Genomic DNA, 13,338 nt, shown 5'->3' on the forward strand with positions numbered 1-13,338 from the left:
TATTACAATTCGCAATGAAATCAGATACCAAATCTATTAAATTGTCACTCGCCGTGGATTAGAATTAAGGTTTATGCTTATCGACACATCGAAGGGCATTTTGAAGCAAAATTAATTTTTCATCATCGGCAATTATTTCATTGTTACATAAATTTATCAAGATTATCTTCGAAGTGCTCTTTTGGTGAAACAGCGAGTTCTAGTGCCGTCAGTTTGTAAAGTTCGGCCATCTAGACAATAGCTTTTAAAAGTCCCGTTACTTTTGGCAGTAAAAATTAAAAGAAACTACCACCCGCTTGAACAAGCCATTTTCTTTTACAATCTTTTCCTTTGTTTGTGCAAGCTAGGCTTGTACAAGTGAACAATGTTGCTTTGTTTCCTCCTTAACTACTTCTGGCATTTGAACATTGCTTTAATTTAAATCTAAACAAAGCTCAGATAGGAGATTAATGAATTCATTTTCAATTCAGTGTTTCAGTATACCCTTCCCAAGTCACCGTATTGAATTACCTAGGAAGGAAAATAAATGTCTGTTTTTATGTAGTTGCTTAGGCGTCATGAAGGCAATTAATGACCTTTTTTACTATTCGCAGGTAGATATACAATAATTCCACCATCAAAAACATCCTCGACTACGCTTAACTCTTCGGGTGTGTTTTGACTGAGATCCAATAGAACGTAACAATAAGGTTTATTCGTAGCTTGATTGTATGCCGGAGTAGAAATTTTGGCTCACCGTGATATAATTGATTGTTTAAACTTGTAAGAGAACTTGAATCGCAAACTACCCTATAAATTATGTAGTAAATAGAATTCAAAGCAAGTGTCCTCATATATTTACTCCTACGAGAGATATTGTGGATGACAGCGGCTATGGATTTTTTTGTTTTTCGTGACGAAACCCAACTGTAAATAATTGTAAAATATCCTAAGATCATTCTTCAATGGATTCTACTGAATCGTCAATAATCAACCATGAGTCTGGTTCAATAATTACATAAAAAAACTAGTTTTTTTTAACTGAAAGTAAGGAGCGACATTAAAACTTAAAACGAACAGAAATTGCTCCGTATATGAAATGGGTTGTCCCCTCCGCAATCCCTCGCTCTTTACGCTAAAGCTTTTAATTGTTTTAAAAAGAAGAATTGTGGCAAAGAATCAAACTTTAGCGTAAAGAGCGAGGGATTGCGGAGGGAACAACCCATTTCATATACGGAGTAATGTCTGTTCGTTTTAAGTTTTAATGTCGCTCCTTACTTTCAGTTAAAAAAACTAGTTTTTTTTATGTAATTTCTGAACGTTTTTGAATTAATGCATGTTTGATTTTGGCTCTCCACACATAAATTATTAAAATGAAATTTGCATATTAATTCCTTTTTTGGCTAAATGGCTTTCTCTTAGTTTTGATAAGACGATTTTGAGAAATAAGGGATGGGGAAGGAGGCCTAGTTGCCATGCAATTTTTTTCTGTTACATAAAAGGGCAACTATAAATTTTAATTTTTAACGAATTTTTTTATTAGTAAAAAATATACGTAACTTAAGAATTAACTTACGTAACACACTTTTATATTCTTTAATTTTTATTTTTTGTATGAAGGGGTTTGTACCCTCGTTAATACCTCGTTCTTTACACTAGATCGTAAGTTTTGTCCCAATTCTTTAAGAATTACCCCTGAATCAGAAAGGCCCTAGAATAAATAGTTAAAATTAATAAAAATACTATAGCAGAACGAGCGAGGTATTTATCTCCTCCTAAATACCTCACTCTTTATGCTAAAGTGTTTTTAAAACCTCTCATATGCGTAATAATCTCTGTTCGTTTTAAGTTTCAATGCTACTCTTTACTTTCAATTGAAAAAAACTTTTCCATGTTTATTTTTTCATTGTTATTTTATAGTAATTTTGGAAAATTCTGCCTCCTTATCATAGAATTTCTGTTCCCTCATGACATATTTATCCAAGGAAAGATCCTCCCACAAAGCCCCCTCCCCTTAACCCCACCCCCAAAACTCCAAAAAATCCCCAGAAAAAGACTGTACACTTGCCAATAACCATTATTATATGTGAACACTGGTCGAAGTTTGTAACTTGCAGTTCCTCCCCCAGGAACTGTGCGGGAGTAAGTCATTCCCGAAGACATAGTTATTATGGTTTTTGACTATGTGGAACAAAATGGCTATCTCAAAATTTTGATCTGTTGACTTAGGAGAAAAAATGAGCGTAGGAGGGGGCGTAGGTGCCCTCCAATTTTTTTGGTCACTTAAAAAGGGCACTAGAACTTTTCATTTCCGTTAGAATGAGCCCTCTTGCGACATTCTAGGACCACTTGGTCGATACGATGACCCCTGGGGAAAAAACAAAAAAACAAAAAAAACAAACAAATAAACACGCATCCGTGATTTGTCTTCTGGCACAAAATACGAAACTCTGATGCGCCGAATGCGATGGTGTGATTTTCGTTAAGATTCTGTGACTTTTCCCCTATTTTCTAAATTAAGGCAAATTTTTTCAGGCTCATAACTTTTGATGACAAAGACTAAATTTGATGAAACTTGTATATTTAAAATCAGCATAAAAATCTGATTCTTTTGATCTATATTTTAGCATCAAAGTTCCGTTTTTTAGAGTTTCGTTTACTATTGAGCCGGGTCGCTCCTTACTACAGTTCGTTACCACGAACTGTTTGACACTAAACACGTCAAGTCCACTAATGAATTTTATTTCGGATGCAGTGTTCTTTATTTTATCATAGGACTCTAGCCACACACTATAGTAATATTAGATATTTTCAAATTTTCTAAGAGCATTTTATTACGATTTTGAATTATTTTTGTTAAAATTGTTGTTTTGGTAGGCATGGAGGGTCCCCAAAGAAATGAACTGAATAGAGTTTTAAATTGATACATACTCCTGTTGTTTTCAAATTACAACTAACCGAATCAAACATTTATTGGTTGAAAAATACCCAAAAATCGAATATACGGTTTCTTTAATACATCAATAAATGCAGTACATAGTACAAATACATGGAATCTTTGTATCTTTGTGAACTTGGAACCGTTAGCCAGCATCCACCACAAAAGAACGTGATGTACAACAATATTCTATCAAACAGTTCGTGGTAACAAACAGTAGTAAGGAGCGACCCGGCTCAATAGTAACCAAAACTCTAAAAAATGGAATTTTGATATCAATAGCTACATCAAAAGAATCGCATTTCAATGCTGATTTTAATTATATAAGTTTCATCAACTTTAGTCTTACCCATCAAAAGTTACGAACCTGAGAAAATTTGCCTTATTTAGGAAAATAGGGGAAAACACCCCCTAGAAGTCGTAGGATCTTAACGAAAATGACACCATCAGATTCAGCGTATCAGAGAACCCTACTGTAGAAGTTTCACGCTCCTATCTACAAAAATGTGGAATTTTGTATTTTTTGCCAGAAGACAAATCACGGGTGCGTGTTTATTTGTTTGTTTTTTTGTTGTTTTTGTTTTTTTTTCCAGGGGTCATCGTATCGACCAAGTGGTCCTAGAATGTCGCAAGAGGGCTCATTCTAATGGAAATGAAAAGTTCTAGTGCTCTTTTTAAGTGACCATAAAAATTGGAGGGCATCTAGGCCCCCTCCCACGCTCATTTTTTTCCAAAAGTCAACGGATCGAAATTTTGAGATAGCCATTTTGTTCAAGATAGTCATAAACCTTAATAACTATGTCTTTGGGGATGAATTACTCCCCCACAATCCCCGGGGGAGGGGCTGCAAGTTACAAACTTTGACCAGTGTTTACATATAGTAATGGTTATTGGGAAGTGTAAAGACGTTTTCAGGGGGATTTTATTTTGTTCGGGGGTGGGACTGAGGAGAGGGGGCTATGTTGGAGGATCTTTCCTTGGAGGAATCTGTCATGGGGGAAGAAAAATTCAATGAAAAGGGCGCAGAATTTTCTAGCATTACTATAAGAAAACAATGAAAAATAAACATAAAAACGTTTTTTCAAATGAAAGGAAGAAGTAGCAATGAAGCTTAAAACGAACAGAGATTATTACGCATATGAGGGGTTCTAGAAATACTTTAGCATAAAGAGCGAGGTATTTAGGAGGAGATAAATACCTTGCTTTTTATGCAAAAATATTTTTAGTAATTTCAACTATTTATTCTACGGCCTTTCTGATTCAGGGGTCATTCTTAAAGAATTGGGACAATACTTACGATTTAGTGTAAAGAGCGAGGAATTAACGAGGGTATAAACCCCCTCGTATACATGACAAAAATATAAGGTTATGAAAGTTTGTTACGTAAGTTAATTCTTAAGTTACGTATATTTTTTACTAATAAAAACGTTCGTTAAAAAATAAAAGTTCTAGTTGCCTTTTTAAGTAACCAAAAATTGGAGGGCAACTAGGCATCCTTCTCCACCCCTTATTTCTCAAAATCGTCTTATCAAAACTAAGAGAAAGCCATTTAGCCAAAAAAGAATTAATATACAAATTTCATTTTAATAATTTATGTGCGGAGAGCCAAAACCAAACATGCAGTAATTCAAAAACGTTCAGAAATCAAATTAAAAAAAAACTAATTTTTTTTAGCTGAAAGTAAGGAGCGACATTAAAACTTAAAACGAACAGAAACTACTCTGTATATAAAATGGGTTGTCCCCTCCGAAATCCCTCGCTCTTTACGCTAAAGTTTGACTCTTTGCCACAATAATACTTTTTAAAACAATTAAAAGCTTTAGCGTAAAGAGCGAGGGATGGCGGAGGGGACAACCCATTTTATATACGGAGTAATATCTGTTCGTTTTAAGTTTTAATGTCGCTCCTTACTTTCAGCTAAAAGAATTAGTTTTTTTTTATTTAATAAATTATATGGACTCAATTAATACCTAGGCACTGTCTGTCTATCCACGAGAAAACAAAGTCCTTTACCGAGTCATGAACTTCCACTGGTATTTCAGTATCAATTTTGGAAAACCATTTTGTCCATTCTCCTCAATAGTGCAAATGCCGGGGAGATTTGGAGCACAAGGATTATCCAGCCATTTGCAATTCAGAGATTTTGATCAGTTTACAGGAGAAGGAGAAGCAAGGAGAAGATTTTCATCAGTTTACAGGAGAAGGAGAACCAAGGAGAAGATTTTGATCAGTTTACAGGATATATTCTCCTTGGAAAACATACCTTCCCTACATAGACCTCTCTACGAATAAGTACTGATCCACGAAGGTGATCAGACTTATTTTCTTATTAGTGATTTTAGGAATTAAATCCATCACCATGTGAGGAGTTGAAAAATAGTTCCCTAAATCCAACCCAATTTCCTAGTAACTTTTGTCCGTATTGTTACAAACAATATCCAATAACGTCAATACAACACTTGTCAGGTACGTTTTACAATAATCCTCCCCATTTTTAACCCTCTCTTGACTCAAACTTTCAGGCAGTAGTGCACTGACGATCATGAAGTGAATAATAAAACGCTTCTATGGGCGGCAATTTTTCCTCACATAACCTCGAGGCGATGTAAGGAGACAGGTATGTCTCCTTACACGTTAATAAATCGTACATTTTATCATCCGGAAAGTACTTTTCAAGGAGGGAAAAACTATTAAAATCGGAGAGCTTCTGTACTCTAAGCAATTGACTTAGAGATTTAGGAAAAAACTACATTCTCAACTAAAACCTCTTTACTATACCGTGTCAATTCACATCACCGTGTCAATTCACATCACCGTGCCAAACTATGACTGGCAATTTAGCAGTCTTTAGCACCCCTCATCGTTCCTAAGACATTTTCCAGAAATTTTCTTGTTAAACATCAGGCATTAAATCCAATGGTTCATGTATTGGTAATTAGCCCCTCACACATGATGACACCCCCGTGACATTTCACGCCACTTTGGCGAACTGCAGAGGGCGCACAATACCATCTGGCGCATATTTTCTCTCCTAAAATTGTTTCAAACATTTTCCCTCAAAAATATTCGTTTACGCTAGAATCCATCATTGGAACATAAGGAAAAATAGCCATTACGGTTTAACCTGGTGACTCCTGCCAATTCACACCACCATGGTATTATATGACTGAGCTATGGCTCAGTCATATAACCACTAAAAAATAACCACTGTGTTTATTTATTTATATTACCCTTTCATATATTACACTTTTGTACTTATATTTACCTTTTTGTATTTATATTACCCTTTCACAGTTAGATTAGGATGTTTCTTGACATTTTACGATCCCCCTCTCCTTATTTTCCTGCAATTTTGTAAGAAAAATTCCCCTTTATTTTTAAGAGTGACATGGAATTACAAATATGTTCCTGAATAAGCCTTTTCCTTATTCCCAGATTATGTTGAAACCCAGACCACACCATAGACATATAGACCAAATCGTAGAAAACTAGGCAAACATAGAAATCATAGAAATCATAGAAATCATGATCAAACCTTAGACATCGTGGAGAACCTCTAGAAATCATGGCCAATGCTTATAAATATTAACCAGACCCTAGAAATTCAGACCAATTCACAGATATCTAGATCAAACCGGAGACAAAACACATTCATATACACAAACAGACAGAGTCATACAAAAAAAAAACACAAAGACTTACACAGAGACATGTAAATAAACGCTCAGTCACGCAAGGACAGTGGAATAGAGACAAAAAACATACACAAAAACACAAAGTCAGACATTCAAACACACAGACTCAGACACATGAAAACACAAAGACATACATAGAGACATGGTAGCCAACGCCCAGTTACAGAAGCCTGGTGAGAGAATGACCAAAAAATACAAACAAATAAAAACACAAAGTCAGACAAGCAAACACGTGTTAGTGTGTCTGACTTTGTTTTTGTGTATGTTTTTTTTGTCTCTCTCTTAGCATGGCGGTATGACTGGGCATCTGTTTGAATGTCTCTGTGACTGTATTTGTGGTTTGATGTGTCTGACTCTGTGTGTTTGTGTGTCCAACTTTGTGTTTTCGTGTGTTTTTGTCTCTCTCAAAGCATGTGCTTGTAACTGAGCATCAGTTTGCATTGCCTATACCTGTCTGTATGTTTTTGTGTGACTATTTATGTTTTTGTGTCTGATTTTGTGTTTGCATGTTTCTATCTCTCTCTCTCTCTCTTTTTGTGTTTTTTCTCTTTCCCCGTTCCTGTGTGATTGAGCGTCTACTGTCATCTCCTGGCCTTCCTAGCCGAATGGATTGGTGCGCTGGATTCAGGATCCTTTGTCTGAGAGGATGCGGGTTCAAATCCCAGTGTACCCAATTGTTCAGTTTGGGACGGGGGTCAGTGATGTGACTCTGTAAGCTTAGCCGGAGTCGACCCAGCTCTAAATGGGTACAATGAGAAATCTGGGGAAGGTAAACAGGAAGGGTTTGCGAAAGAACAGGATGGTTGGCCCCCAACCCCCCATTGCACTTCCTGGCTGAAGGGCCAAGAAACGGAGATCAGCACCGCGGGTACGGACTGTAAAGTCTAATGCCGTATCCTTTACCTTTTTTTACCTTTTATTGTCATGTCTATTTGTCTGTCTTTGTATTTTTTTATATGTCGGACTCGGTGTTTTTATGTGTCTGACTTTGCCTTTTTATGTGTGTTCTATCTCTCTCTCACTACGGTTGTGCGTTCGTATGTTTGTATGTCTGAATTCGTGTCTTCGAGAGTGTTTTTTGTTTCTCGCTCGCCGTGCCTGTGTGACTGAGCATCTGATTGCATGTCTCAGTGTCTGTCTTTGAGTTTTTGTGTATCTGACTATGTGTATTTGTGTGCCTGACTTTGTGTTTCTTGTATTGACGTTTGTCTTTCTCCCGCCATTCTTGTTTGACTGAGTGTCTGTTTGCTAGTTTATTTGTCTTTCTTTTTGTTTTTGTGAGTCTGACTTTGCATTTTTGTGTATGTTTTTGTCTCTCTCTCACCGTGTCTGTGTGACTAAGCATCTGATTGCATGTCTCTGTGTCTTTCTTTGTTTTTCGTATGTCTGACTCTGTGTAAGTGTGTGTCTGACTTTGTGTTTTTTGTGTGTATTTATCGTTTCTCTCCCGCCGTGCTTGTGGGAGTGAGCGTCTGTTAGCGTTTTCCGTGTCTGTCTTTGTTTTTTCATGTGTCTGACCATATGTGTTTTTGTGTTTTTGTCTTTCTCCCTCCACGCTTGTGTCACTGTTCGTCTGTTTGCAAATCTCTGTATCTGTCTTTGTGTTTATTGTGTGTCTGATTCTGTTTTTTTTTCTGATTTTGTATTTTTGTATGTGTTTATTGTGTGTCCGATTTTGTTTTTTTCCGATTTTGTATTTTTGTATGTGTTTTTGATTCCATCCCCCGTTGTTTGTGTTTGCATGTCTCTGTGTCTGTCCTTGTGTTTTTTGTGTCTGACTCTGTATGTCAGTGGGTCTGACTTTTTGTAAGTGTGTGTGTTCTTTTGTCTCTCTCTCACCATGATTGTATGATTGTGCGTCTGTTCACATGTCTCTTTGACTGTCTTTATTTTTTGATGTTTCTGACTCTATGTGTTTGTGAGTCTGACTTTGCGTTTTTGTGTATGTTTTTTGTCTCTCCAAGCGTGCGCTTGTGAATTAGCGTCTGTTTGCATTCTCTGTGCCTGTCCTTATGTTTTTGTGTGTGTCTGACTCTGTGTCTTTGTTTCTCTTATTTTGTTTTGTCATATTTGATTATGTCTCTCTCCTCTTTGCTGTTGTGACAGAGTATCTGCTTGGATGCCTCTGTTTATGTCCTTGTGTTTTTTCTGTGTCTGACTCTGTGGGTTTGTGTGTCTGACGTTGTGTTTTTGTGTGTGTTTTTGTCTCTATCCCACCTTGCCTATGTGACTGAGCGTCTGTTTGCATGTCTCTGTGTCTGTGTTGTGTTTTTATGTATCTGAATCTGTGTGTTTGTGTGTCTGACTTTGTTTTTTTATGTTTGTATTTTTTTCAGTCTCTCTACTACCACCGTTCCTGTGTGACTGAGTGTCTTTTTGTATTTTTCCGTGTCTGTATTTGTGTGTCTTACTCTGTGTGTTTGTTTGTCTGACTTTGCATTTTATGTGTGTTTTTGTCTCTTTCTTACCTTGCCTGTGTGACTGAGCATTTGGTTACATGATTCTGCGACTGTCTTTGTTTTTTTCTTTTTGTCTGAATCGGTTTGTTCTTGATGATTATGGTTTGGTCTAGATTTTTACGTGCTATGGGAATAAGAAAAAGGCTTATTCAAGAAAACATTCTAGATTCTATGTCATTTCTAATAAGAAAGGGAAACTTTTTTTTACAAGATCATTGGAACATTAGAAGAAATGCGGGGTGTGAAATGTCAAGGAACATCGCAATCTAAAATTTTAATGGTAAGTTCCCTGTTCAAATATATACAAGGGTAATTTTTTAGTTTATTAAGTTAGTTTCGCAAAAAAGGGTTTACAAGATCATTGGAACATTAGAAGAAATGCGGGGTGTGAAATGTCAAGGAACATCGCAATCTAAAATTTTAATGGTAAGTTCCCTGTTCAAATATATACAAGGGTAATTTTTTAGTTTATTAAGTTAATTTCGCAAAAAAGGATTAAAAAACCCTTTGGTTTGTTGATGTGAATCAAAGAGATGCTACAGGTCAGTCACATATTACCATGGTGGCGTGAATTGTCAGTCATATACTTTGATCAGCTCATCAAGAGCTGTCGATTGCCGTCGAAAAAAAATTCTATCCGTCTTAGTTCAAAAGTTGATTTTTTTTGCCGTAGGCCAACTTTCTAACGTCACCACTTAGAAAGGAGCAAAGGATAAGCTCCAATTTCTTTAGCAATGAGAGAACCTTTAAAGTTTATCAGGCACGTCTGATACCATTTCTCTATCGTAATCCCAAGTCCGAAAAACCGAATGATGTACTCAGCTGAAATCCCGAACAGAAATGGGTAGAAACAGTAGATGACAGCACCTTCGGACCCGTGGGAATTTGCCACATTTTTCCTTTTGTAAATTTTTATCTATTTTTGACTCAAAGAAGAAATATTGGCTGTGGGGCCGGGTAACTGCCGCGTATTTTAAAACTTATAGATTTAAGTCCATCTTCAATTTGAAAGTGGTGCCTGCCTGCTTGCCTGCTAGGACGGAGCTTTCCACTCGAAAGCAGAAACATGGTTTGATGAAACGAAAGCTTGACCGCACAACTTCAGATACTCCTCTCTGACATAGGCTAAATAACTCCACTTCAATTCGCACACCATAGGCTCTGGCTTGTGGACAAGCAAAAACCATCCTTTTTGGCCCCGGGCAAGAGTTCTGCGGAGCTTTCCAAAATGTAATGTCATATTGATCAATCCAGCCTGAGGTCCAAACTTTCCATAAAAACCGCACAGGTTAGACCCTTACCAGTTTCCATGAATAAGTTGAGATCGGAGGAATAGGGGGGAAAATATGAGACAAAACCAAAGTGTTGCTCTCGCAACACAAATATGAAAAACATATATTTAATATAGCCTTTTTTATGATCTGCTTAAGTCAATTTTTTAAAGAAAAATATGCAACAAACTACAAAAACAAATTTGAGTATTTACTCCTATTGAATAGTGGTTGTATTCACCAAAGTTTCACCATTAAGTCTAGAAGGACCCGACGCGGCATATTCTGGTCATTAAATGACTCGTCAGTTAACATAATACTCGCATCATTTAGACACGGCTAATCATTTCCATTAAGATATTGTAAATAGAATAGGTAGCGTTCTGTTTTATATACGATGAGTGTCCCCTGTTTTGGCAGCTTCTCTTGTAACCAGCCATATATCAGTGCTGGAAAGTTCCTTTTTTGGATGGTTCCTTCATCCTTTTTTGCCAAAATGAACTCGGTCTCTTTTCTCCTTAATACACTCCACCCTGCTTCCCTTTTACAGCGCCATATAGCCTTTTCATCTCCCTCTCTTCCTCTCGGGAACCCTCACAAAGTGTATTCTTCCTTGACCTGCCCCCATTCACTATAGATCCTAGAAATCTGCAACTGAGACAATAGCTACTGTTTCTTATAAATCACGGCTGGGACTTGATTACCTGGACCATTTTAATAGTTACTCTGATTACAAGTGTTTAGTATTCCTCCCCCTACTCTCAAGGAGGTAGAATCAAGTTAAAACCACTTAAAACTAAGACTTGGATGCTTGCTCTCGCCTTTCTGTCAAATTTGGTTGAGATCTGATAGGCTGGTGGATTAACTGTTTTGCTGAGAGGAAATTAGTGACCCCTTCTACACGTTAAGGCGTCCTAGCCGAATGGTTATCGAGCTGAACTTGAAATTACTTTGTACGTGATGACAGGGAGGGGTGGGGGGTTAAATTCTTGGTGTCACTGATTATTTGGTTTTAAAGGAAGGTCAGTGGCGTGACTCTGTAAGCTCACCCAGAGTCAACCCAGCTCTAAATGAGTACCAGGAGAAACCTGGCGAAAGTACAGGACGACTGGCCCCCAGCCTTCTGTTGCATTTCCTGGCTGAAGCTCATGAAATGGAGATCAGCATGACCTTTAGAAACTGTAAAGTCCACTGTCGTATCACTGCCCTTTATCCTATGCAGAGTTTGGATCCAGTTTTGGACCCCAAAGGGCATAGGTTGGACATTAAATCTTACTTCCAATAGATTTTGGTTATAATATAGTAACTGTTTCTATTAGAAATATAAATGGTAAGATATAAAATAAACATTTCTCGTTCCTCAATTATGAAATTTCACTTTTTTGTAGAAAACATTTATATGTTTATTTAATCCTCAAGAAATAAGAACTGTCATCAGTGTCGTCAACATTTAACTCCTCTTTTTTTCAAGGCATTCGTTGCGTTGGTACAACAAATAAGGCTCGTGTTTTACACCAAGTATCGCCCGAAAAAGAAGATTGAGTCGACAGAAACCGAAAGGGAAGCAGTTGAAGGTGACGAGAGTGTGCTTCCACCCAATAGGAAAGATGTCAAACCAATTCGTGGGAAAGGAATAATCCATAGAGCAGACAGCTTTCTAACGGAATTTGTTGATGACACTGTGGTTCAGCTTTCAAGTTGTTGTTTAGATAGTACTGTGTCTAAAATTAATAGCGTGTAAAGAAGTTTCTACGCTTTTACTAGTTTGGGTTTATTATCAGTAAATGCTATCAAGAATAATTTCGTATTTAATTCTAGAGTAGGCAAGCCCCTAGTAGACCCCCTAGTAGCCCATAGTACTTACTAAAAGAGTAAGTAAATATTTAGGGTGGAACTATGGTCGAAAATAAGCCGCTCCGCCGCAAGTACTTTCTTGTATGTGTTTTGGTGCGGTTATTAGTAATTTAGTTGTTATGTTTTTGTTTGTAAAAAAAAAAAAATTTGAATGGAATTGAAATCTGACTAGGGACATTTTCTTGTAAATTAAATAAAAAAACAAGTTTTTTTTAACTGAAAGTAAGGAGCGACATTAAAACTTAAAACGAACAGAAATCACTCCGTATATGAAAGGGGCTTTTCCTCTTCAACGCCCCGCTCTTTACGCTAAAGTTTGACTCTTTTTCTTGACTCTACATTTTAAAACAGTAAAAAACTTTAGCGTAAAGAGCGGGGCATTTAAGGAGGATAAGCTCCTTTCATATAAGTTTTCTAAAGTTTTAATGTCGCTCCTTACTTTCAGTTAAAAAATGTGTTTTTTTATTTAATTTCTGAACGTTTTTGAATTAATGCATGTTTTGATTTTAGCTATCCACAAATAAATAATTAAAACGAAATGTGCATATCAATTTGTTTTGGCTAAATAGCTGTCTCATAGTTTTAATCAGAAGATTTTGAGAAAAAAGGAGCGGGGGAGAAGGCATAGTCGCCCTCCGATTATTTAATTACTTAAAAAGGTAACTAGAACTTTTTATTTTTTAAGGACGTTTTCATTAGTAGAAAATATACGTAATATACGAATTAATTTACGTAACGAACTTCTATATTCGTATGTTTTTATTTCGTATATGAAGGGATTCACTCCCTTGTCAATACCTAGCTCTTTACAATAAAGCCTAAATTTTGTCCCAATTCCTTAAGAATGACCCCTGAATCACAAAGACCGTAAAATAAATAGTGGAAATTACTAAAAATACTTTAGCGTAAAGAGCGAGGTATTACGAGAAGGTGAACCCCTCATATACGCAATAATTTCTGTTCCTTTTAATCCTGCTCCTTAGTTGAAAACACTTTTCTTATTTATTCTTTCATTGTTTTTTTAAATAACGCTAGAAAATCCTGTGACCCTTTCATTGAAATTCTCTTCCCCTATGACAAATTCCTCCATGGAAAGATCCTACCATGCCCCCCTCCAAGATCAACTTCTCCCCCCAAAAGCC

General features: G+C 36.6%; 1 protein-coding gene across 1 annotated transcript in view; it reads left to right on the forward strand.

Moving 5' to 3' along the window:
- LOC136025918 (uncharacterized) overlaps positions 1-12,142 on the forward strand; it is a 105,902-nt gene extending 93,760 nt beyond the window's left edge. The window contains exon 4 of the mRNA XM_065701989.1: positions 11,814-12,142. Within this exon, the coding sequence (XP_065558061.1) occupies positions 11,814-12,083 (270 nt within the window). The 3' untranslated portion in view covers positions 12,084-12,142. The remainder of the gene's footprint in view (positions 1-11,813) is intronic.
- Positions 12,143-13,338: the final 1,196 nt, after the last annotated feature.

Source organism: Artemia franciscana, chromosome 4, assembly GCF_032884065.1.
Source record: "Artemia franciscana chromosome 4, ASM3288406v1, whole genome shotgun sequence".
Classification (NCBI taxonomy): domain Eukaryota; kingdom Metazoa; phylum Arthropoda; class Branchiopoda; order Anostraca; family Artemiidae; genus Artemia; species Artemia franciscana.